The 27,035-nt window shown below is 45.0% G+C and overlaps 2 protein-coding genes across 2 annotated transcripts; both read right to left on the bottom strand.

The window, feature by feature from the left end:
* Positions 1-7,004: 7,004 nt before the first annotated feature.
* Positions 7,005-8,176, bottom strand: LOC124694540 (glutathione S-transferase F11-like). Its single transcript, XM_047227516.1, has 2 exons — positions 7,911-8,176; positions 7,005-7,828 (listed from the first exon to the last, which is right to left on the bottom strand). Exons 1-2 carry the CDS (start codon positions 8,113-8,115, stop codon positions 7,005-7,007), a joined length of 1,029 nt encoding a protein of 342 aa, XP_047083472.1. The 5' UTR covers positions 8,116-8,176.
* A 17,446-nt stretch (positions 8,177-25,622) lies between these two features.
* On the bottom strand, positions 25,623-27,035 carry LOC124697112 (glutathione S-transferase F8, chloroplastic-like). Its single transcript, XM_047229748.1, has 3 exons — positions 26,883-27,035; positions 26,740-26,788; positions 25,623-26,092 (listed from the first exon to the last, which is right to left on the bottom strand). Exons 1-3 carry the CDS (start codon positions 27,033-27,035, stop codon positions 25,623-25,625), a joined length of 672 nt encoding a protein of 223 aa, XP_047085704.1.

The following is a 27,035-nucleotide window of genomic DNA, read 5'->3' as shown; positions in this document are numbered from 1 at the left end:
ATCAGACAGGCAGGACGTAAGGGTTTTACCTCATCGAGGGCCCCGAACCTGGGTAAATCGCTCTCCCCGCTTGTCTGTGAACCGATGTCTCGTGTCAGCTTCCAGGATTCCATCAACCCTAAGCCCCAATCGGAGGGCATTGCCGAGGAGTACCCTCGACAATCACCAAGGAAGAAGGAGGGCCAAGCGGCCTCTGCCCCTAGGGCAGTCGTCGCCCTCTACAAGGTTCGCCACGCCTGCGCCCATCACCATCTCCTCCACGGGTTGCTCTTCATCACCAATGTCTTCATCAACACCTACAACAACATCCTCCATCTACCCCTTTGTAATATCTTGGAAAACATGATGTGTATTGCAATCTATCACTTTTCCATGATATTTTTCCATGACATTTTGTACCTCTATGTCTATGTTTGAGTAGTGATTTGCTCTTGGAAATTGTGAGATAATTTGTTGATGGTTGCATACAAGTTATTTTTTTATCTTCTATGATGATCTCTTGTACTATATGAGTGCACACATATGTTGGGGAATACATGATGTTGTCACCGTTGCACGATGATAGGAGGAGGGATGGATGGAATTTGGCAGAAACCATATCCTAATTCTTAGTATTCATGTTATATTAATTCATGGTTAATCAACAGGGGTATAATTATGGAGACCTTTAAACTTATAGCGGTCGTTGGACTTTATATCTTAATAATTCTTTTGTTTGCTCATACTTATGGCCTTAGGATCAATCAGTAGTGGTGTATTTGCTCATATCTATGGTTGCACCTATCTATGGCTCCTCTCTAGAAGGAACACCAAAAATACTATCAGCTTCACTAATTGTGACAACCACACAAATGAAACAGTAATTTGTCTGAACAATTACTCCCTTGAGTTACTTCAGCTTACTCAACTTAACCTCACAACATTTACTTTACTTGCACTAGTTTTACTTCCTACAATTATTTTTAGTACTTTATAGTCTTCTAGTTCCTAGTAGAAACCACTTTACACAAACTCCAATCCATTGCTTTCCACGAAGGGGCATATAAGTGGGTTATAGGGATTTAGAGAATAGATAGTTTACCTTCAGCTTCTCGTGGGTTTGACACTCAAATAGTTACCGAATTGTAGTACGGTGATCCCCTGCAATTGGGGGTTATCAGATGCAGAGGCCGCTCTCCCGAGATCGTCTTTGCCTCGTCACCGAGGACACGCTTACCACCAATTGAGCTACTGGTTGCCGCTATGTCACCCCTTTGGGACACAGCGCCGCCACCTTGGTCGACGCTATCAGCTGCTAACACGTCTTCTCACGCGTGTACGCACCGTTGGCCTACAGCCGCTGCACCGACTCGCGCCTTCCAGCTATTCCGGCCCCTCGGGTCGTACCATCACTGCACGCAGTTATCTTCACCGTCCCCATACACTAACATCCTAGGATACCACCACGTCGCCTCTCTTGGCGTGGGTTGCCACGTCCCCGCAAGGTCTTCGTCACGCAGCCAAGTTCTTCTTCGCATACTTTGAGTACCGCCGCTGCACCTCTACAGGTTACCAACATGACCACTCTAGGTTGTCGCGGGTTCCGCCAACAACACCATCGTCTCCGTCCACTAAAAATTTGCCGCCAGCATCATCGCCTCATCCTAGACTACACTTTCTCTACTACTCCGACAACCGCGGACTGCACCAACACATCTCCTTCGTGGCAGCTCTACACCTAACAGCCATCCTGGAGGCTTCCTCTCCTAGTGTCTCCATCATGGCTTGAAGTTTTTAATGGTACCGTTCTACGCATGCTTGGTGTTGTCAACACCGCCAGGTATATTCATCCCCGACATGTTCCCGAACATGGCAAACCCGGTGTGGCGCCTCACCTTTGGAAGCTTCGACAAGATCTTCTTTGCGATCGAATTCTTCCTCAACGACTACCTCGATCGAGTCACCTTCTTTCACCAGCGCCCTCGTGTGCCCACAACTCCATGGAACTTCGTTGCGCCCATGGCTTCATGAGCGGCTACCTCCACATCAGCTACACCGACCACGACATCGACCACGACATTCCCTCGCGTGGTTACGTCGATTAATCTTTCATCACCCACCGCTCTCGGCTACCTCGATATCAACACAAAGGTGAAAGGACACGGATGTCGCCTAGAGGGGGGGGTGAATAGGCGATTTAAAACTTTTACGAGATGGGCTTAACAAATGCGGAATAAAACTAGCGTTTACTTTGTCAAGCCCAAAGCCTATATACTATTGTTCACCTATGTGCACCAACAACTTATTCTAAGCAATGGTTCACCTATGTGCACCAACAACTTATGCTAAGCAATACAAGCAAGTATGTGATAGCAAGATATATATAACTTCAAGCACGATGGCTATCACAAGGTAAAGTGCATAAGTAAAGAGCTCGGGTATAGAGATAACCGAGGCACGCGGGAGACGATGATTTATCCCGGAGTTCACACTCTTGCGAGTGCTAATCTCCGGTGGAGAGGTGCGGTTGCTTAGTGCTCCCGAACGCCACAAGAGGCTCACCTTGAGGTGTGGTTGCTCGATGCACACCAACGCCACAAAGGCCTCACCCCAAGATGCGGTACTCACACCACACACCGAACGCCACGAAGGCGCCTCACCTAAATCTCCGGTGACCCTCGCCACAAAGGCCTAGGTCACGGTTCCACTAAGGGATTTCCTTCGAGGCGGAAACCGGGCCTTACACAAAGATTGGGGCACACATCCACAACTTAATTGGAGGCTCCCAACAAATCGCCACAAAGGCCTAGAATCCGTCTAGGGTTCCAAGAACCCAAGAGTAACAACCTTCTTGCTTTCACCACCATGAATCACCGTGGAGAACTCAAACCGATGCACCAAATGCAATGGCAAAGATGCTTAAGTCCTTCTCTCTCAAATTCCAACAAAGCTACAAAAGCTATTGGGGGAATAAGAGAAGAAGAACAAATAGGAGGATGAACACCAAATTTCTCCAAGATCTAGATCTAGTGGATTCCATTCACAAAGAGAGGGATTTGATTGGTCAAGATGTAGATCTAGATCTCCTCTCTCTTTTCCCTCAAATGGGGGCAAGAATCATGGAGGGATTGAGAGATAGAGCAAGCTTCTCTAGTTCAACAATGGAGGAGAGAGAGAGTCAGAGAGCCACTACCCAAGGAGGAAGAAGGGGGGTATTTATACCCCCCCCCCCCCGAAAAAACAAGCCGTTGCAGGATATTGTGTAACACCGGAAGTTCCGGCCAGGAGGGCCAGAAGTTCCGGCTGGCACCGGAAGTACCGGCCATGTTGGCCGGAACTTCCGCCAGGAAGATTCCGCACAGACGACCTGGTCAGAAAGAGATAGGGGCGGAACTAGGGCGGAACTTCCGGCGACCGGAAGTTCCGGCCAAGTTCCGGCCAAGTTCCGGAATTTCGAGAAAACCATACTGGACATACTGAGCCACAATTTGCCGATTTCCGGAACTAGCCCGGAAGTTGGGCGGAAGTTCCGCTGGCCGGAACTTCCGGCCTTCTTCGCCGGAACTTCCGGCCAGCTTTTGAATGCACCAACTGAGAGGGGCGTTGTGGGTGCTGACGAAAGGAGTATCTGGGCGGAACTTCCGGCTGTAGAGGCCGGAACTTCCGCCAGGAGCAAAAGACACACCGGTAAAACCTCCAACCTCGAAAATGCAATAAGTTGAGTTAGGAAACTCGGATTTAGGTGAAACCAATTTTGTTGGAAAGAGGACGACAAAAGCTACCCAATTTTGTTGGAAATATGGAAATCAGTGGGGGGTGATTTTCTACTATTTTTAGAGGTGCAATACCTCAACATGAGAAACCGAGAAAATCACCAAACTCGAAAACGCAACAAGTGATCTATGCAAAATCCGTTTTCGATGAACTAGAGCTTACAATGAGAATAAGCACAAGCTCTAAAACATCACATGGGTAAGATCCAAATAACAACCAAGAAAGATGATGCAAGGATGCAAAGGTTTGAGCTCTCTCCGAACGATACGATCGAGTTACTCACTCGAGAGCCCTCTTGATAGTACGGCAACTAAACTATAAACCGGTCTCCAACTACACTATGAGACCGGTGAGAAAGAAACCCTATCAAGAACAAACCTTATACTTGCGCATTCCACTTGAGCTCGATGATGACGATCTTGACCGCAACAAGATGGAACGCCTTTCTTGATTGTGCTTGCTTGACGAAGTCTTGTGGATTGCTCCCCCATAATCCATCATGGGAGAGCTTCTTCTTCGGCGCAACTTCACATATCTATGAATACCATATGGATGGCAAGAGTCGAGCAAAGGATCTCTTCGAGATGGCTCATCTTGAACTTGCACTTCATTTCTTCATGGCAAGCTTGAAGCATATGATCTCTTCGAGTTGGCTCATCTTGAACTTGCACTTCATTTCGTTGATGTCTTGAAGTTAACCTTGAGAGCTCACTTCATCTTCATCTTCAAGATATACTTGACACTTGATCTTCTTCATTTGCTTCTTATTGCAATCTTGAAGCCAACTTATGGTTCAAGTATTGCCTATGGACAACACCTATAAATATAACTTAATGCAAACATTAGTCCATAGGGATTGTCATTAATTACCAAAACCACACATGGGGGCTCCATGCACTTTCAAAAGGGCTACCACCTCTAATGAGCACTTCATCGTCTTCCTCTGCAGTCCAAACATCCGTGACGCGACACATTCAACTATGCTCCCGCTACAACTGGGGGGAGGGGGTCAGCCTGTTAGTTTCTACCTCGAGTTTCTCTCTAGTCTAACCGTTTGAGATGCCACTGTTGTTCACGTTAGTACCGCCACGACTGAGGGGGGGGTCAGTTATATTTGGTAGTTATACATACTATGCTATTTGTATAGGATTTGCAGATCATCTCCTATCTAATCTCTAGGAAAGCTTCTTAGCCTGCAAGTCTTCTACTCCTATATACACTCGCCCATCTCTCCTCTCTATTGTTCTACAGAAACGATGACCTCTACCTAGTCTAGATTACATGTTATACAGTAGATGGAAAAGCTAGACATAAAGGAGGGCAAGAGGATTACAAAGAAGGCAATAGATAAAAAGGAAGGAGCCAATCACTTTATGTAGTCGTTGAGGTCAACTATCCGTTGGTGTACTACATGCACGTATTGCCCAACTCATATGTGTGTTGGGTACAACTTTGTTTAACACCCCTTAATCTAAACCACGGAAGAATGGAGGGACTGAGATTAGGCTTAAATTGTTCGAAAGTCTTCACCTAAAGAGCCTTTGTAAAGCCATCAGCGACCTGATCTTTGCTTGATGTAAATTTGATCTCAATGTCTTTGCTTGCAACTCTTTCTCTAATAAAATGAAAGTCAATATCAATTTGTTTTGTGCAAAGAATTGGATTTGCAGATAAATAGGTGGCACCAAAGTTATCACACCATAGACAAGGATGAGCACAAAAAGACATCTGTAGTTCAGGACGCAAGGCTTGAACCTAAATTAGTTTGGCTGTTACATTTGCTAGTGCTTTGTATTCGACTTTGGTGCTTGAGCGGGAAACATTATCTTGTTTGCGAGCACTCCAAGAAATGAGGTTGAGATCTCAAATCCACCTGTGCATCATCTATCATCGAGATAGTCGGCCCAATCTGCGTCTGAAACGACACTAAGTAGAGTACAGTGGCGGCGGTCAGCCCTCGTGGCGGTGTTGTGGAGGGGCGCGGCTTCTAGCGGGCTTCTAGAAGCGTGGCGCGGGATTTTATGCGCCAGAGGGACTCGGTGGCAGGGCGAGTGAGGCGACGGCAACCTCCCAGGGGCGGCGCTGACGGATTTTGGTCGCCGGCGGTGACCACCTGGGGCGCTCCACGACCGACATCATCGCTTTTTGGGAGCTATGAAACTCAGATAGAAATGACATGACATCCCACGTGCTCCATTTTTCATTTCAAGCCTTTTTGTAAACCTAAGTTTTGTTAAATTCAAAAGTTCACATACTAGATATTTTGAGTTTTGAAAATGGAGAAACAGACTTGGAAGCAAACGCCTCCCACGCTCCACTCGTGCGAGGGCGCCGCCAATAAATCATGCTCGCAGCAAACGGCACCGGTGCACCACCGCCACCTCCCCTTCTGCATTCACACGTGGGCGCCGCCGGGCGCCGCAACTGCTGGTATGTGCTCCTGCTCGCGTCCCCTACCTCTACTCCTCCCATTCTCCACTCGCGTGAGGGCACCGCAGAGCATTGTCACACGCGCGGGAAAACCGCCTCTAATGACTGGGTGTGGGAGGACGCCGGTGGGCGCCGGCCCGGTACCACCTCCTCCTTCCTCGCGTCAAGTGCAGTCGCGGGCGGACGCTAGCTGGCCCTAGTGCTCCGAGGCGGCAAGCCCGACGGCGGCACAAGTCGGTGGCATGAGGACGGCAGTGGAGATCCCCTCCTCTCCCATATTTTGATTTTCTAGTGTAGTCTGACAGGTGGGACCTAGGTCCACGTGAGCAAGTTGACTAACCGTGATGCCACCTCAGCCCTAACAATGTGCCCCACCCATCTAGCAAAATCTGGCCATTTTTTGTTCTGGGAACATAAAGTGTCGGTATATGGTAAATTTGAAACCTAAAGTGGTGGTTTTATGCCATTAACTCACAAAAAAACTAGTTACCTGACCAGTGATTACTTGAGCCATCTGATGTTTTGTGTCAAGATCAGTGCAAAGATGGGAGGAACCAAGAATAAAATACAAATCAACTTCATATATCTTTTTCGAAGGATACTGGAAGGATCCTCGGACACAACAAAAAAAAGTTCAGGTCCATTGAGAAAGGGGTTAACATCTTATTACAGCACGAGACGTCATCACCATCAACGGCAGAAAAGAAAAGCAGGAATTCAAACAAAACACACAACGTGCGTGCCACAAAACAAACAAACTGCGAGACACTTATCAACCCATTCTCAATTTCAAGTTCTTGCTCGATCGTCATCATCAGTATTCAGTACCGCCCGTCGGCGGCCGGCCGGCCCTGCTGGTAGTCCTTGGCCTCGCCGTGCTGGTTGCGCTGGTGATTGTTGTCGTTGTCGCCGTACTGGTTGCGCTGGAGTTTGCTGTCGTTGTCGCCGTCGACGCGCTTCTGTCCGTTCTGCGCGTGCGTGGCGTCGGCGTCGGCGTCGGCGCCGTTGGAGGAGGGCGGGCGCTGCAGGCTCTTGACGTAGGCCCAGGACTCGCGCCGGGAGACGTCTTCCCACCAGCGGCTGACGTTCCTGCGGCGCTCGAACATGCGGCGGGAGCGCGGGTCGGAGGCGAGACGGTCGGCGTTGGGCAGGTGCGACAGGTCGGCGATGGTGAACTTGTCCCCGGCCAGGTACGCCGCCTCCTCCAGGCGCTGCTCGTAGATGTCCAGCAGCTTCTCCAGCTCCCTCTGGCTCTTCTCGAACAGCCTCCGCATCTCCTCCTCCTTCTCCTTGGTCGTGCCCGGTGGCGCCCCGGCCAACACGCGCTTCGTCGACGCGTTCACCGCGCCGTTGCCAGTGCCATTGACAATGCCCTTACCCATGCCGTTGACGTTGCCGTTGCCGTTGTTGTTGCCATAGCCATTACCATTGCCGTTGCCGTTGCCGTTCTGGTGCTGCTGCGGCATGGCGGGCGGCAGGAAGGCGAGGCTGTAGACCATCTCGGCGCTGGGCACGTCGAAGCTCTGCGCCTCCGTCTGCAGCCACTGCTCGATGGACGCGCGCTCCAGCGCCCCCGACCCTATCAGGTCCGGGTTGCCCTGCTTCGCGTACTTGTGCGAGATGTGCCGCAGGATGCCCCTCGACTCTGCATCCACCCACACACATTGCGCCCATCAGAAATCATATCATGCAGATGCAGTATCTCCCTTGCCGCGGTTAGTGCTTACCGGAGAGGGTGAGGTTGTCGTCCTCGAACGTGAGCGCCTCGCCGCGCGGCTGGAGCTTGAGGTACTGGGGCATGCGTTTGGCGCCGTGGTAGGCGTCGACGCGGATGAGCTGGAACTCCACGTCCTTCTCAAACAGGCACATGAGCACGCGGGCTACCTCCGCCGACGTCGGCGATCCGAACACCTTCACGCTCGTCGGCGCCATTGCAGTGAACTCGAGTGTGAAGAAAAAGCTCGGAGCTAAAATGGGATGCTGCAAACGTTAGAGCAATGCTTGATTTGGATTGGGTAGCTAGGGTGGTGTGCTTATATAGTCGCCACTCGCCAGAGCGGGGAGATCTTACAAAATTCTTTGCTTCTTCAAGGGTAAATCTAAAGCTGAAAATCAAAGGAAAAGAAGAGGCAAAGACGAAAGCTATCGATGGGCACCAAAGGGAAAGGGGATGCTTATCTATGTGACAAGATTGTCTCATGTGTGTTGTCATGGCAGCATGACTGCATGATTGTACCCACAACTAATAAGGTGGGGATTTCCATTTTTATCAGAGGACGGTGTGATTCGTCTTCTTTAACAAGAGTGGGCGTTGAGCAATTTGAAGATTTGAGACACAAAATGAATAGCAGGAAAGAGATTTCAGCCCTGTTTTGCTCAACTATATGCGGTCTATACGTAGTGTAACGTACTGCCTGTGAACTTACGATATGTGCTAACTTGTTAAAAAAAACATTAATAAATAAGATGCAAGTGCTAGGGGCAGATGAAAATTTTGAAGTGTGACCACGTGCACATAAGATGAAAGCATGACATGACAGATAGTCACATCTTAGTAAGCAGGAGGCAAAAGAAAAAGACCTCAGCAAAGCTCATACACTCGAGAACTGAACTCTACAAAAGCCCTCAATCTAGTCGGGACTATCGCAAAAACTACTTAAAAGCGTCTGGAATACTCAACTGCTGATCATGCCCCTTACCGGGGCTGCCCATAATTAGAATGCTTCCAATATTTCCAACACATAGTAATGTCATTAACATTTGGACAGAAATTTCTGACCGTGGTATCTTAGTCAAAAGTTGTGAAACAAAACTCCATGCACATGGAAGATAAATAGGCACATACACATGTAAAACTTAATAAAGACATGATCATTTGCGAGCTGGAGCGAACTCACAAGTCACTATACTACTAGGTACAATATTACTTACTCCCTCCGTTCACTAATATAAGAGAACTGGTTCTTGAGTGATGTTTTGGCACATGGGAGTGTATGCTCCCTTTATTTTAAAATACATATTAGACACATTTTAAAATGTTAAAAAATTGAAACAAAAATTTCGCACGTACATCTTCATGTGCTACATGCTCATAAAGTTGTTTCATGAAAAATCGACATGTCATGTGGCGTGTGTAAAAAAGACAAAATTCGGTGCTGAAACAAAGACTTGTCGCAAGATAAATTTTCTCTTTTTCGCTTAGACTACAAAAAATATCATTTTTTCGTGAAACTTGACGAATACACATATATTATGGAGATGTACATGTAAAAAAATTTGTCAAAATTTTTTAACACTTGAAAATATGTTTTTATGGTAGAGGGATCATACGCACCCGGGAGCCGAATTGAGTTTCTGGTTCTAACAAGATAATTTAGCTTGCTAACATGTTTTGTATTAGTGAACAGAGAAACTACTTTATTTGCACAAAAATATAAAATATGTAAGCGCAGATAATGAATGGTCTCTCTACACGTCTTACATAACCTTGGATGATAAACTTATTAATAAAAGTTTGTTTGCATTGATTGATACAGAGGCCGATCTTATTCACCTTTTATTTGCGAGCAAGGAAAATGACATTAATTTGGAAACAATACAGAAAGGTCCCTGAAGAAACCAAAATTATAGAACAGACCCGCTGCACGTTGATCACGGTGGAGCTGTCGATGCCTTTGATCAGAAGCAGTCCCCTAACGAACCGGAAGTCGCCGAGCACCAGTCAAAAAGGACCTACACCATAGGTCGTCGTCGTTGCTCCGAACCGTGCCATCTTCTTGCGCCAGATCTTCAGTTGACCGCCGTCCACGGCCACCAGCAGTAGACGTTTTGATCCTAATTTTTCCAAACCAAACCTCCAAACCCAAGGATAGAATGAATTTTTCCTATTCATAAAAAATTCAAAAAAAATGCGGAATCTCAATGCTACTTACTATAGAATAATATTCTTCTATAACCCCCCCCCCCCCACCCCCATTCTTGTGCTGGGTCTTACTAACAATACTTCGCTGCACGGAGCCGATCTTCGTCGAAAAACTAACTCCACTCGGCATTTTTGAGACTTTTTGGGTGGTATATCGAAGTCTAAGAGGGCAGGGTAGCAGGGGATCCATATTTAAGATAATTTGCCATTTGATTCAATATACTATTTTTCTTCATTTCCCATGCATTATTGTATGCGCTTCTAGAGGAGTATATATACTAGAAGTAAATTCTAGTCGCTTTCTTTTGAATCGTAAAATTTCGACAGGTTCGGTGAGGAATATGCGGATCCCTAACCTGAAGATGGGTCAGTGGTACGTCGGCGTCCGACGGTGGCTGCTTCTGGCGCATGTATATATGGTGTGTGATGAGAGTTTTTTGTGTGGTCCCGACTAGCGGCCGCCACGTAATCCTTTAAAGTTTGCCTCATCCATAAGAGTTGTGTGCATCCACTAGCGGCCGCCACGTACTCGGATTCGGCGGTAGAGAGAGCTATACAATTTTGCTTCTTAGAAGACCAACACACCAAGTACCTACCAAGAAATTGGCATGCCCCGGAGGTTGATTTCCTATCATCCTTATCTCCCGCCCAATCCGAGTCCGTATAGCCAACGAGTGAGAATCCATAACCCTTTGGGTACCATAATCCAAATCTTAGGGAATGAACCAAATATCTAAAGATTCTTTTGACCACCACTAAGTGGCTTTCTTTAGGAGCGGCTTGATACCTTGCACATACACCTACACTCAACACAATATCCGGTCTAGATGTGCATAGGTAAATCAAGGAGCCTATCATGGAGCGATATACCTTTGGATCCACGTCCTTACCACCGGGATCAAGTGCAAGATGGCAATTGGTTGCCATTGGAGTCTTTGCACCATTCAAGTCCTTCATATTGAATCTCTTGAGCATGTCTTGAATGTACTTGGCTTGGCAAATGAATGTTCCTTCTCTCAATTGCTTGATCTCAAATCCAAGAAAGAACCTCGATTCACCCATCATGGACATCCCAAACTTGTCGGTCATAAGTTTTGAAAATTCTTCATTGAAAGCTTTATTAGTAGAGCCAAAGATAATATCATCAACATAAATTTGGCAAATGAAAAGCTCCCCATCAACCCTCTTAGTAAAAAGAGTGGGGTCGATTAGCCCGAGTTGAAATCCACGGTCTAGTAAAAACTCTTTAAGGTGCTCATACCACGCACGTGGGGATTGCTTAAGGCCATAGAGTGCCTTGTCGAGTTGATAGAAATGGTTAGGGAACTCGAGATCCTCGAACCCGGGAGGTTGCTTAACAAAGACCAACTCTTTTAGAGGTCCATTAAGAAATGCACTTTTGACATCCATTTGTTGCAATTTAAAGTTATGGTATGAAGCATATGCAAGAAGGATACGGATGGACTCAAGGCGAGCCACGGGAGCATAGGTTTCACCGAAGTCAATGTCTTCCACTTGAGAGAAACCTCGAGCCACCAATCTTGCCTTGTTCCGAATGACAATACCATGTTCATCTTTCTTGTTCTTGAATATCCACTTCGTGCCAATAACATTGCGACAATCTTTGGGCTTCTCTACTAATCTCCATACTTTGTTGCGCTTGAAGTTATTGAGTTCTTCATGCATAGCATCCAACCAATCCAGATCTTCAAGGGCATCAAAGAATTGCTTTGGTTCCACCATGGAGATATAAGCTTGATGATCATTAAAGTTGGCTTGTTGTCTCCGGGTGGTCATTTGCTTCCTCAAGTCACCAATAACTTTATCAATAGTGTGACCTCGAAGTTCCAAAGTTCTTGAAACTCTTATTTTTTGACGGGCTTCAATGTCCTCAAAAGAGCTTTGAGACATCACTTGGTCTTCTTGACTATTTTGATCCCCGTCTTGACCATCAATTTGAGCTTGCTCAACTTCTTGAGTTTGCTCTTTATCATGAGATTGATCATGGACATCATTTGGGGTTGCACCATCATCATTGAGCTATTCTTGTTCAACACTTGGTGCTTCTCCATCAATCTCATTAGGTTGATCTTGCTCATGAGAGGGAGGGTCTTGAGCTTGTTCTTCGGTTGGTGTAACATTGTCCACAAGATCCGGAGCTTGTTGAGCTTGTGAGGATGAGGGCTCCACTTGAGTAGAGCATAGTCCTTCCCGAGGTGCCACACCGTGTCCCTCAATGGGGAGGTGAAATCTCGTCCCCATTCTTACTATGGCGTCTTGAGGTATTTCATCATCTGCACAAACATCAACTTGCCCCACTTGTGAGCCATCATTTTCTTCGAATGTCACACTACAAGATTCAATGACAATAGTCGATACTTTTTCAAAGACTCTATAAGTGTGAGATTCGGCACCGTAACCAACAAAAATACCCTCCAAAGCTTTAGGTGCAAATTTAGACAAACAAACTCCTTTGATTTTATAGAAACACGTACAACCAAATACTCGGAAGTAGGAGATATTGGGCTTGTTTCCGGTGAGGATTTCATAAGGAGTCTTGTTCAAGCCCTTGCGGAGATAAAGCCGGTTTGAGGAATGACATGCGGTGGAGATGGCTTCGGCCCAAAAGCCATAACGAGATTTATACTCTGAAAACATAGACCTTGCCATATCCATGAGATTCTTGTTCTTCCTCTCCGCAACACCATTTTGTTGAGAGGTGTATGCAGCGGAATATTGATGTCTTATCCCCTCATCACTAAGGAAGTCATTGGGTGTGTAGTTCTTTAACTCGGAGCCGTTGTCACTTCTTATTGCCAATATAGTGAGGTTGTGTTGACGTTGCACCTCAGTGGCAAAGTCGATGAAGATTTGTTGAGTCTCATCCTTCTTCTTGAGAAAGAAAACCCAAGTATATCTTGAATAATCATCAACAATAACCAAACAATGTTTCTTCGCACCAAGACTTGCATGAGTAGTGGGACCAAAAAGGTCCACATGAAGGAGTTCCAATATTCTCTTGGAAGAGATGATGGTCTTGCTTGGATGCGGAGAATCATGCATTTTACCTTCAACACAAGCCCTACAAACACGATCTTTGGCAAAACAAACATTGTAGTTTAGTCCCACAATATGTGTTCCCTTGTGGAGACTTTGCAAAGTCCTCATGTTGATATGGGCCAAGCGGCGATGCCACAACCAACCCACGTCCTCCTTTCCGAATAAGCACATAACATTTGTAGTGGTTTTCCCCGAAAAGTCAACCACATACAAGTTGTTTTCGACGTACCCAACGAAAGCGACTTTTAGACTCTTGCTCCACAAGAGAACCACAATATCAACATCAATGAAGACGGCGAAACCCATCTTGCCTAGGTCATGAATGGACAATAAATTGTAAGCAAGAGTCTTGACAAGCATGACGTCCACAAGAGTAATGTTGTGTGCAACCACAACCTTGCCAAGACCCAATACCTCGGATTTGGAGTTGTCGCCGAAGGTAACGGTCCACATATCCAAGTTAGGCTTTGACTCCGTAACGAGGTTCTTGCCGCCGGTCATATGACTTGTGCATCCACTATCAAGTACCCATTTTGATCCTCCGGCGGCATAGTCCTACATGAGATCAAGTCTTTGTTTTAGGTCCCCATTTCGCAATGGGTCCTCTTTTGTTAGTAACAAGGGTCTTAGGAACCCAAATAGACCAAGCAATATAACCATCATATGGACCAACATATTTAGCAAATACATCTCCATAGTAATCACGGAATAGCACATAATGAAGGTTATATTTTCCCGCAAAATTATTATGAGTGGTATTGTCCCTAGTGACATCACCACCCACAACATTTTTCTCCTTTGCTTGTGTGGGCTTGGCCTTCTTGTTCTTGTTTGTGTTCGGCTTATATCCAATCTCATCCTTCCCATTGTTTGATCTTTGATTGCTCAAAAGATCATCCAAATTTTTCTCACCTTGGGGAGGAAAGGACATAGCAAACTTGGCCTTCGACCTAGTGTTCTCCTTAATAACATTCACATGATCACGAGAAGAAGTAGAAGAACTAGGCATATCATTTTTAGTTAATTGAATTTGAAGTTGCTCATGAGACTTGGTAAGGGTAGAGAATTCACTTTCCAATGCCTTGTGAGTCTTTTCAAGTTTCTCTAACTCCTTGGTTAGTTTAGTATGACCAACACCAAATTCAACTTTTTTTCCTTTTTAAGTACATTAGATAAGGCAATAGCATGATCACGCTCTTTAGTGAGATTGGATAAGGTTTCATTGTGAATTTCCTAAATGGAAGACAACTTTTCCTCTAGAGCTTCTCTAAGCTCTTGTTCTTCCCCAAGAGCTTGAGATAATGCACCAATCTCATCGGCATTTTCTCTCTCAAATATCTCCTTGAGATCAAGGAGATCATTGGCATGTGCAAGCCTATCCAAGATAACTTGGACATGCTTTTTGGGTTCACCTTGCAAGTTACAGATAAATTCATCCAAACTAATATTTTCTCTATTTATCTTGAGACTCTCAACATCACACTCCGAAACAATAGTCTTGGAGGTGGGTTTGGATGAAGTAGTTACCTCGAAAGTCTTGGCCATGAGGCACTTATTGAGGTTGGAAGAGAGGTCCTCATTGGGAGATTCGAAGAGAGATGTCATAGGGGTAGAGGCACTAGTGGCCTTTTCACTTAATGTGTCTTCGTGAACATCTTCTTCATCTCCAGAAGTGAGAACATGGGAATTCTTGACCATGAGACATCTTGCATTGTTGGAGGAGTCCTCATTGGGAGATTCAAAGAGAGATGATGAAGGCGTGGAGGTGATAGCAATGGCGACTACCTCACTTCTTGAGTCGTCTTTGTCGTCTTCTTCTTCTCCGGAAGAATACTCCTCACGGGCAATCAACACATACTTCGATGGCTTCTTGGTAATGCCATAGCCACTTTTCTTGACAAATGGCTTCTTGCGAGGGACCTTTGACTTGTCCTTGAGGATGAGCTTTCCACCATGATCTTCTCTATTCTCATATGGGAACTCGGAAATGAAGTGATCTTGATTGCCACAATTGTAGCAAGTTCTAACTCTTGGGCCCTTGGCATCTCCTCTTTGGTTTCCCTTTAACTTGTACTTGGAAGGATCTCTCCAAAAGGATTTTGTGAGAAGAGCAATGTGACCATGTAGATCACGTTTGAGTTCTTCGGGGTGTCCTTCATACTTAGTTTCCATCAAATCTTCATCATCCTCTACACAAACATGTGCCTTCAATGCAATGTTTTCACTTCTCTTCATCCCAATAGCCTGGGCACGACTATCAACCGCAATCTTTGACTCAACCTTGAAAGCATCCATTTCTTGCATGACATTATTGGAGGTCATTTGCTCAAAGTTGTGCTTGTTCTTGAGAATCCTTAGATCGGCCGGTTCAAAGGGAAATGGAGCATTGATGTACTTCCTCTTGATCCAATAATCATCAACATAAGTGGCACCAAGGTCTCGAAAGGAGATAGTAAGAGCCTTGAGACGACGGTACATATCTACATATCCCGATGATGTTCACCATCTTCCATGTAGAATCCTTTGGCTTTATTGCTAACCTCTTGGAACTTATTTTGCCTCATGCTTGAGCTTCCAAGGAATACTTCGGCGAGAATATCCCAAGCCTCCTTGGCGGTTGTTTCCTTCTCGATGTAGGGTCTACCATCCTCGCTAACGGCTTGTTGAATCATATATAAGGCGGTGGCGTTTAGTTGGCAATCAACCACTTCCCTACGAGACAAACCATTAGGATTGTGAGGCTTGTATCCTTCCACAACAATTCTCCATAGTTCAATACATGAGGAATTTAAATAAGACTTCATCTTAGTTTGCCACAAGGAAAAAGCATTAGGAATAAGTAACGGTGGATCTCCTCGTGGATTAATGCGAGGGTGAGGATTTGGAGGATTTGGAGAGTACACGGGCGGAGGAGCAACCGCCGAGTACACTCCGTTTGCATTAGGATCTATCTTGGGAGGGGACTCACCACTACCCTCTCCATCCTTGGTTTCGGCCTCCATAGGGGCACCAAGGGAGGTCTTATCCACAATAGGAGTGACAACCTCGGTAGTGGTGGTAGGAGGGATAGGAGGTTTATTGGCTTGCATAAAGCTCATCATCATCTCCCTTAATTCACTCATGGAGTCATTCATCGAGGAGATTGACGATTTCAACTCCTTGATGTCCTCCATGGATGCGGGCTCCGAACTAGCAACCCCCTCTTCGGCCATACTCTCTTAGGCGGTAAAGCCCGAAAAAGAGCCGAGGCTCTGATACCAATTGAAAGGATCGTATGACACCTAGAGGGCGGGTGAATAGGTGTAAACTCAAATTTTAATTCCTTTTTAAGTTAGGCTTGACACAAAACTAAACTCTCTAGATATGCAACTAAGTGAATTCACCTATATGACAAGATACAAGCAACAATACAAGATACAAGTAGTAAAGGCGGTGAGAGGATAGAGGTAACCGAGGTGGAGCACACGGAGAGACGATGATATGATTCCAGTAGTTCTTTCCTTGTAAAGGGAAGTACGTCTACGTTTGGAGGGGTGTGGTGCCACGAAGGCCAACCAACGCCACGAAGGCTCACCCAGTTCTCCGGTGAGCAACTCTACAAAGGCTTAGCCCAAGCTCCACTAAGCGGTTGCCTTGAGGTCGCAACCGGCACCTTTACACAAAGCTTGGGGCACACATCCACAACCAAATTGGAGGCTCCCAAGATGTAACGACGAAGCTTTACACGAAGAGTAGCTTCGAGGTCACCTCACAAAGATCCACTAAGAATGTTGATGAAACACAAATTCCTTTGGTGGAAGAGTAGATCTAGGTCATCTCTACCAAATCCTCAAGTATGGTGGAGTTTGAGTGGAGGAGTAGAGAGATCTAGGCGTTTTGAGCTCAGCAATGGTGGTCTCAGATTTGGTATTTTCGTTGGTCAAGACCATTGGAAAAGAAGAGCCTTTTTATACACTCGGAGGGGATCCTGCCGTTGGAGGAGTTGTGGCCGGTAGTACCGACCAGGTTGGGCCGGTACTACCGGGCGCGGTTGACGTGGCGTGGTGAGACGGGAGAGGGAGCCGCGGGCCAGGGGGAGACCGGAGGCTCTGGCCGTGGCTGAGCGGTACCTCCGGCCGGGCCTGGGCGGAGCCTCCGACCCCGGTACCGGCGGGCACGCAGAGGCCGCTGGAATGTCTCTGTGAGCATATGCTCCTTACCGATACCACGGGCGGTACCACGCCCGGAGGCTCCGGCCGTGGGCAGCGCGGTGGTACCGTCGGCGCCTCCGGCCGTTGGCCCCTCCCCTCCATTTTCTTTCTTCTTCTTTTATTCCTTCTTTTCTTTCTTCTATTCTTTCTTATTTCTTCCTTTTCTCTCTTCCTTTCTTTCTTACTTTTCTCTCTTCTTTTCTTTCTTCCATCTAAGCCCAAATATGAAGATCATTTCATTTCCCGAAATAATAACTTCAAGCTCTTCAACTTTTGGGCACAAATATCATTGCTATATCCTTCAATTCTTATACAGAATAATTAGTCGAATATAACCACTGTCATCAACACCAAAACCACTTACTCAAGGAGATATGTTCTTTCAAATAGTTCAATAATAAAATTTGTAATGCATCTATTTGATAGAGAGGCAGGGCTACACCAAAGAAAAGTAAGGAGATAATAATGGATGCTAGGTAACCCCTGGCAACTACAAAAAAAACCTACAAATAAAGTATCAATCATTGAGTACTAGGGAACATCAAATATAAAGTCCGAGAGCCTGATTTAATATAAAAAAACATCGGTCTTAAGCTCACTTAGTCTTGGCACCACTCCCCTAGTCGCCTTGAATGCATCATTTTCCAAATGTTTGAATATTTTTACTCCCTATCAAAACTCATATTTGTTTCTTGCTTTTGTATGCATCAGAGTCAGTCATTGGTCTACAATATGTTCGTCCAAAAACAAGTTTGGTTTTTGAAGTGCCAATTTTTCTAGAAAATGGCAGCAAATCCAACAGTAACCAAGAATTTCTCTTCCTTATGGAGTTTTCTTAGTCATGCCCCAAACAACATAGTAACAAAAGTAGGATATATACCTCAAATGTAAACACATTGTACCACATTCTACATAAATGTGGCCAAATAGGAACTAAGAAAAATATGATCAATGGTTTCGTTTTGACAATGAAATTAGCATTACTTATCTTCCTTCAACTCTCACTTCAACAATTTATCTTTTTTCGAAATACTTTTTCTAAGCACATACCACAAAAATATTGATCTTTAAAAGGATTATTATTGTCCATAGGAATCTAAGTGGGAAAGGCACAGAGGATCATTAATTTATAAAATAAGTTAACAAAGAAATTGTCACTTGCAATTGGACTCCATTTAAAACATGTGTCTATCCCATTAGTGAGGGACACATGGGCATATTTCTATTTTATTTTTAGGATAGTTAGTGGGAAATGCTCCCACTATATTTTTTATTAACTATAATAAGGTTATGTATAAAGATATTTACAAAGGACTACAAAAAAAGATTCAAAGTTTGCATATGTGTACATTTTTAGGAGATCCATGCAACGAAATCTCTTTCAAAACATGCTCCTAATTAATTTCCTATCTCTTCCTATTGATTTTCTCTTTTACACCTCGCATAGCCTCAACAAACTCCTCGAATCATGCTGGTACCGCGCGTCTTTGCCCTCATTGCTTGGCCCTCCTTAATTGTAGCGCTTGGCATAACTACTATGTTGTTTATTGATGGGAGATTTTGGAAGGTGGTTGTCTACTATTCACCTTGTGCATTAACCTTCGGGAAAATTCACAGAAGTATTAGCGCCCTTTCCATAGGGACAGAGGGAGTATACGGGTTCCTTTGATTTGTAGGAGTTTCTTAGAAATAGTGTAGGATATTGATCCTATGGGAATTTTTCCTATGTTAGTTGTTTGATTCATAGGAACATATCCCATAGGAAATAATCCTATAGGAATCTTGTCGTATAAATCCTCATGGAAAATTTCTTTGCTACAATCAAAGAGAACTCCTCTTCTCATAGGATTCAACTAGGCATGACATCCCTAATCCTATGTTTTTCCTATCAATTCCTATACTTTTCCTATCCTATAAATCAAAGAACACCTACATTTCTCATAGGAAGAGTACCGACATCACATGTAATTTTTTATGCATTAGAATACCCTTATTTGCTCTAAATTTAGAGTTTATATTTTTTTCAATGGCAAAGGCAGGAATTCTATCATTTCACTAAGATAGGAAAAAAATAAAAGAGAGTTCAAACAATATTTACATTAGAGAGAACAAATTACAAAACAAAAAAGGAACCCTCTACATCTCCACCACCATAGTCAACCTCTTTTGTTTAATATCCTCCTATACGAGATAGGCATCATCTAGATCAGACATGGACAAGTGTTGAAATACACCTCAGTTCCTTTCTTTCCACTTGTTCCATAAGACATACATGAAAACCTCGCCGAGAAGCTTGTGTTGTGACTTCTACAAATAGTGGATGTGCAATTCCACCACACCTCAAGGGTACAACAAACTGGCACCGAATTTGAATGTCGGGTCTACCAAGATAATTGGGCCAACACAAGATGCTCCAATTCACAAGGGAATGGCCCCCACGAGCAAGCTCAACATCCTTAACTTTCCAAGTGAGCTCCTTTGAAACTTGTCAATCTTGTGTCTAGCCAACTTTGGCAGCAGAAAGTCTATCAAATGGAAGATATCAATGGATGAGAGGACAGATTTGGAGAGAGCAACCTGGATATGCCTAGAAAAACTTTTCCTACCATCCTTGCAACGTCCTTGACAATAAGAGGTTGCAAATCAATCCTCGTCAGCTTCCAAAAATGAAGTGGAAATCCCAAATACTTGCATGGGAAAGTGCCAATGCTTCCAAGAAAGTGGGGCAAGACATGATCCCTATCACTTCCATCAAACCAAATAGGAAGACCTTAGTTATTATAGGTTAATTAGCACCAATCCCACTAGCATATATGAAAAAAACTTTATTCTAGGTTAGCACCAAGCCCATTAGCATCCATGAAAACAATTGAGGATTCCATCGATGAGAAACTGCTCTCTACAGCCACATTTTCTGCGTACATGGAGAGACCTATGGTGCCTTCGTCACTGGAATTGGACACAATGTCCCTAACTCGGTGGTCTTGAAGAAAATATTATGGGGTGGATTGATTGAAATAAAGAAAAGCATGGGGGAAACGAATCACATTGTCAAAGCCCATGAGCAAGGCAAAAATATGCACCTAGATGCTTGTTTAGTTGAACAATGGACGAGGTGGAGGCAAAGAGAAGGGTAATACAATCTCGGCACCACTAGCAAAATCCTAGAGCTTCAAGAACCTCTACCGAGTATGGATGAAAGGACGAGATATCGCCTAGAGGGGGTGAATACGCATTCAAAAACTCTTACGGATTTGGCTTGTAAGAATACGGAATTAAACTATGTTTATTCTACAAGCACAAACCCTAAATATGCTAGGCTCAACTAAGTGCAACAACAACAACTAGAGATAAGAAAGATAGGCACAAGATATATATATATATGAACTACAAGTGATAGCAAGATATAATAGATACTTCAAGCTCGATGGCTATCACAAGGAAATTAAGCTCGGGTATAGAAATAACCGAGGCATGCGGAGACGAGGATGTATTCCCGGGTTCCCTTCCTTTGCAAGAAGGTATGTCACGTTTGGAGGGGTGGAGGTCCCACGAAGGATTACCCAATGCCACGAAGGCTCACCCTATTCTCCGAGCCAAACTCACGAAGGATAATGGCCCTTTCCTTATGGTTAGCTTTTCCTCCACTCCGGAGATGGTAAGCTCCAAAACCACTTCACAAGCTCCACGAAGGAGAAACCCGGACCTCTTCACAATCTTCCTTGAAGAGATCACCGGAGAACCAACCACCAAGCCAACTAGGAGGTCTCCCTCCAAGAGTAACAAGCTCACGGTCTCTCACTCGAACTAATCATGGTGGAGAGCTCGACACTATGCAATGATGCAAAGGAAGAATACTAGAGGTGTTCAAATCCTTCACACTCAAATCCCACCAAAGCAACAAATGCTAGGATGAGATTAGAGAGGAAGAACAAAGAGGAAATCAACAAATGACTCCAAGATCTAGATCCAAAGGGTTCCCCTCAATTAGAGGATAAATAGATTGGTAGGGATTGTAGATCTAGATCTTCTCTCTTAGATCCCTCAAGAATGAGCAAGAATCATGGGTGGAATCAATTGATAGGGCAATTTCTTCAAAGTCAACAATGGAGGAGAGAGAGTGGAAGAACTTATACAACCCAAGGTGGAAGAAGGCCTATTTATAGTCCAAGCCGAAATCTAACCGTTGGGAAAATGTCCAGCTCAGCAAATCTTCGAGGAGCCCGGTCAACCGGGCCTAGGGCCGGGCCGCCTGACGTAGGGGCCGGTCCAACCGGGCCACAGGCTGGACTGCCCGGTCCAAACCGGGCCTGGCGCCGGGCCGTGACCGGGACGGATCTTGTCGCGCAGTACTTGGCTCCTGGTTCCCATCGGAGCAGGAGCCGGTCCGCGCCGGGGCAGCCGGTCCACAGCCCGGTCCGACCGGGCGTGATACCGGGTCAGTCCGGTCCGAACCGAGCTGCAGGCCGGGCCAGCACCTGGCGAAAGGGAAAACTGCCCTGGATTGTGCCCGGTGTGCACCGGTCCAGGGGCCGGTCGGCGCCGGGCTGGCCGGTGCCACGGCCGGCGGTTCCGGGCGGTGGGCCGGACTGCTTCAGGCCAAAACCCTTTTTTCTTTTTCTTTAAAATAGAAAATGCTCCCAACTCTGATTGATATGAAACCAATTTTGTTGGAAAGATAACGACAAATAGAACCCAATTTTGTTGGAAATATGGAGACACCTCACAGGATATTTTTAGATGATTCTAGAGAGGAAGTCTCCCACCGTCAAGAAACGGTGAAGGCGTCCAAACTCGAAAACGCAATAGAAGATGCATGCGGATTCCGTTTTCGATGAACTTGGGCTTGTTGTAAAGCTAGCAACAAGCTCAAGAACCTCACAGAGAGAAATACCAACAACCAATAGGGATATGCAAAGTATGGAAAGGATTGAGCTCCCTAAGACGATGTGATCAAGTTACCCAACCGAAAGCCCCTCTTGATAGTGCGGCTATCTATCCTATAACCCGGTCTCCCAACAACCACCTTGAGACCGGTAAAAGGAAAACCTAGCAAGGCCATACCTTTGCCTTGCGCATACCGCTTGATCTTGATGATGACTCTTCAAGCTCCACTCAAGCCGGAATGCTTCACTTGATAATTGTTGCTTCGTGAAGACTCATAAATGCTCCCCCATACACCATGATGGGAAAGCTCCATTGATGCACATCTTCACATGTCCATTATCATCAAATGGACGGCAAGCTTCAAGCATATGATCCTCTTGAGATGCTCAACTTGAACTTGCGCAACTCAACCTTGATGACGATCACCACTTGATGTCATCCTCTCATGGGCTATATGCTATCTAAATTTTGATGCATGCCCATGGAAAGATACCTAACCCACATAGACAACCCAAGGGCACATATATGATGGGTTAGTTCATGAAGCATAATTGACAAGGCTTACCATACCACATGACTTCACGTGGCACATTCTTCATGCTTCATGTGTTGACCAAACTTGAATCTATTCTTCACTCTTTGTATTGGTCAACCTTGTATCTTCTCATGCTCTATCATACTATCTTGAGGTGTATAAAGAATTCTTCATTTGCTTGCATGCTTTAAATCTTAGTCATCCATAGCTCAACTTATGAGACTCACCGACTTAGAGCCATATCTTGAATTCTTCACTCGGAATTAAGCACTCAAGATCTTGATCATTCATTGCTTAACACATAAGCTAGAGCATGACCAATATTGAGTTCCACATAAGAACTCCATCTTCATTTCTTCTTCTTGATCATATCACATATATGTCTTCAAATCAATGATCTTGATGTCAATACACAAGTTATATCTTTATCTTCATGGCATCCATACTTGAATCCAACACATGGACTACAAGTAATACCTATGGAATATTCCTTCATATAAACTCAATGAAAACATTAGTCCATAGAAGTTATCATTAATTACCAAAACCACACATGGGGACAATGTACCCTTACAATGGACAACTCACGGAGTGTCATCAGCCTACAGAGTTTATGAGCAGATTCCAAACATGGAGAAAATTATCATGTACGTAGGCCAGTTCACAAATGCACTCTACCATACCAAGATCATGTCCTTGTGGATAGGAGTCGTCCAAGTTTTAATAAGCTTGGTTAAGATTCTGGTTAAACTATGCAAAAGACTTATAGGTCAGTTTCCAATCTGGTCGACACCCTCTTGCTTAGGCAAAAAAAAACAATACTAGTTGGGTTGAGAAGGTCAAGAAAAGACACTTGCATATCAGAAATCTAATGGATACATTTATGATAATTTATTTTGACCCTTGAATTTTTATGAAAGTTGCAAAACAGGAATTTGAGATTTTTGGCAATCTGGGTCACCCCACATCACACCTTTTGATAAAATAAGTATATTAATATCAAGAATATACGAATTATACCTAGAATTTGCACGAACACAATATCAAGAGCTAGTTAAGAAATTTACCCAACAAAGTTATTATAGAAATAGAAAGAAAAGGCAATCAACATAAGAGCTGAAATCAACCACCAATGAAGGTAACTTAGGGTAATAGCATAGGTACTCTGACAAGGACGCCTCTAACAAGGGAACAACGCACAATGCCAATATCCCTGGATCAAGTCACTGAGGCTAGATCATGATATGTTTGAGCAAATTCTAGAAATATCTTCAACAAGGGAACATCTTGTTCCAAGTACAATCAATGAAGATCAGACCTAGAGTTTTCACCCCTGAAAACATGAGACACGTGACATTCAAAGAGTGCCACCTAAACAAAGTGGCCATGTGCTTCCACCACTTGTCGATCAAACGTCGCATAATCACAAATGCCCGGTCCTGACGGGATCAAGCCACACAATTTGAACAATCCTTGTGCAACATATGTTACTGATCACCTAGAACGCCCACCATTGAAACGGATCTCCCATGCAAAGTTGATAGGCCAGTCACGTGAGGCAGTTCGAACAAATGCATAACCCAGGCACCAAGCAGAAGTAAAATCCCATGATCTAGGGCAGATGCCTTTGTGGACATGTCGAGCATTCCAACCCATGCACCAACTGGGGAACAACCAATCCCCGAAGTGTGTCACCGGGAACCTCTGATATAGAGGCTGAAACCGCCAACCTTGCACCCCGGAGATACAATTTGTAGTTTGTGTTCGCACTGCCTAGAGCATATTAGCCGATGAAAGCACCAACAGCTTGGAGGCAGCCTGCATCCTATGGATTGAGTCTGTCAAGCGAGATTTCCAGGAAGATGTGTCACTATTACCGCCACCTGGAAACGGGGACCAAAGTGATTCACCATTGCTGCGAATTAGAGATCAGGAGCCTCCACCCCAAAACTAGTTGGTCGCTTCGCTGCCCTCGTAGCATAGCGGCACGGCCACCGTCGAGCAGAACTAGGGACGCTGCCCCAACATCTGACCTTCGTCAATGTACGCCTATGTAGAGCCGTTGCAGCACGCCATCCATGAGGGCTCCTGCAGCGCAAGGAGACAAGTCCGCTGCCTCCTTCCACCAGGCAGGCTTTGCCTACCGGCTTCCTACATGCAACGGCGTGATGGGAGGCGAGGGGAGGAGACTGAAGGTGGGGATGGCTAGGGTTTCACCTGGCCAGCCGCCTAGTGCGACTGGGGCAATCATGTAAAGAAAAACGAAAACTCCATCCTGCATCACGTAAGTTGTGTCATCTGTGTACTAAAGCATGTTATTTTTTCGATAAAGATTGTTCCGTTAAATAGAGGTTTAACATTACACTAGGCCTCTACATGACTAAAAACGCACACAGCTGCAACATGTCCAGGAAAATAAATAAGAAAGAGACGAAATACAACTTACCAATGATACAAAATACTCTTGTCAAATGCATGAGTAGATCATATTAATGTAGCCATATCATCGCAAAAAAAAAAATTAATGTATCCATAGATACAAAATACTCTTGTCAAATCAAGTCATGTCCGTGAAACGGATAACAAGGATCGACCATGAACATTTTATTTGTTGAACTGAAAGCAACTGAGCGTTACAACCCACGGAAGGACAATGGTGTTGCAAAATTGAAGACATTACGAGACACCGCTTTAGGGCTTCACATTATTTTAGCCGACACGACAACGAACGACGAACGTAGACGAGAGGGACCTTGACGAAGACATATCACGGTGTGAAGCCCAACGAAGAATCTGGTTGTCGATCACAGATGACTCAGCTCGGCGAGCTCGCCACATAGCTCGATCACTCGAACGTGCCGGGGTGCTCGCTCTGCATCTTGACCACCTGCTGCCACGAAGGGCGGCTGGAGATGGCGTCGTACCACCTGGCAACGTGCTTCTTGGAGGTGAAGAGCTTCCTGCCCCTCTGGGTGCTGGTGATGTAGTGGGAGCTTGGCAAGTGGGACAGGTCGGCGAGGGTGAACTCGTCGCCGGCGAGATACTGGTTCTTGGCCAGGATCTCATCATAAACACAGAGCATCTGCTGCAGCTTCCTCTCGTTCTCAGTGATCTGGGCCTCGTCAGGGATCAAATTCAGCTGCGGCGCGAACGCTAGGTGGAAGACAAGCTGGGAGCTCGGGCCGTCAAAGCTCTGAGCTTCCGCTTGGAGCCATTGTTCAATGGATGCGCGCTCCAGTGATCCAGTGCCGTAGATCGCGCGGTTGCCGTCTTCCGGGAACTGGGTGCACAGGTATCGGCATATAGCCCTTGAATCTGCGACAAGAATAAAGAACCACATTGCTTAATTATGTGCTCCAATCCATATGGTATCTAAAGAGTGAGTTTTAATTATGAGGTTGTATCAGCTACATGTGACGGTAGATCAATAAAAATCCATTTGTTTGAAAAAAAAGTGTTAAAAAATATTTAAACTGGAATAGTTAGCCATCAAAAGGTGCTTATGTTGACACCTGACAATATTTCAGTTTTATGATGGTTGTGACAATCAAGTTAAGACAAAATTAGCAAGACCTTTGAAACACAAGAATTGATTATCTTTGGAGAAAATTTATATGAGAAAGCATGACATTTTATTCGAAATGGAGGAAATACCCGGCATCTGCATCGAAAAGATGCATATGCCATTTTTATTAATTTATTCAGTAAAGGACTGACGAAGATCATACAACATGAGAAAGCATGACATACTATATAAAAACTTAAATTTGTGCTCCTGGGTACTTGAAATAAAATGTGATATGGTATATCCACTGTCAACGATCAAGTGAGTTAGAGCCGTTTCATCGGAAACTTAATTTCACATGAATTTCGCAGAAAAAAATAAAATCTCACAGAAAAATAAAAATAAAGGACGTGCATTTCAAGCGGGGGTAATTGTCTATGTGCAAGTGTGATCTTACCAACATGAGTTTTGTCACCATGCTTGAAAGTCACTTGTCCAGTAGGATCCTGCGGGGAGAGACAGTCGTCAATAGTGAAATTACGAACCTAAATTAACCAAGAAAGTGCACAATGGACGGAGCTGCCAGGCATATATACGTACCCGAAGCTTGATGAACTCGGGGAGCTTGTGCTCCTTCTTGAAGGTGTCGATGCGGACGAGCTCGAACTCGAGGTCCTTCTCGAAGAGGCAGGTCAGCACCCTGGCAACGTCGGTCGATGCCGGCTGCCCGAACACCTGCAATCCTGCCGCCAT

The sequence above is a fragment of the Lolium rigidum genome, chromosome 3, assembly GCF_022539505.1.
Source record: "Lolium rigidum isolate FL_2022 chromosome 3, APGP_CSIRO_Lrig_0.1, whole genome shotgun sequence".
Classification (NCBI taxonomy): Eukaryota; Viridiplantae; Streptophyta; class Magnoliopsida; order Poales; family Poaceae; genus Lolium; species Lolium rigidum.
This window is presented reverse-complemented; position numbering and strand designations above follow the sequence as displayed.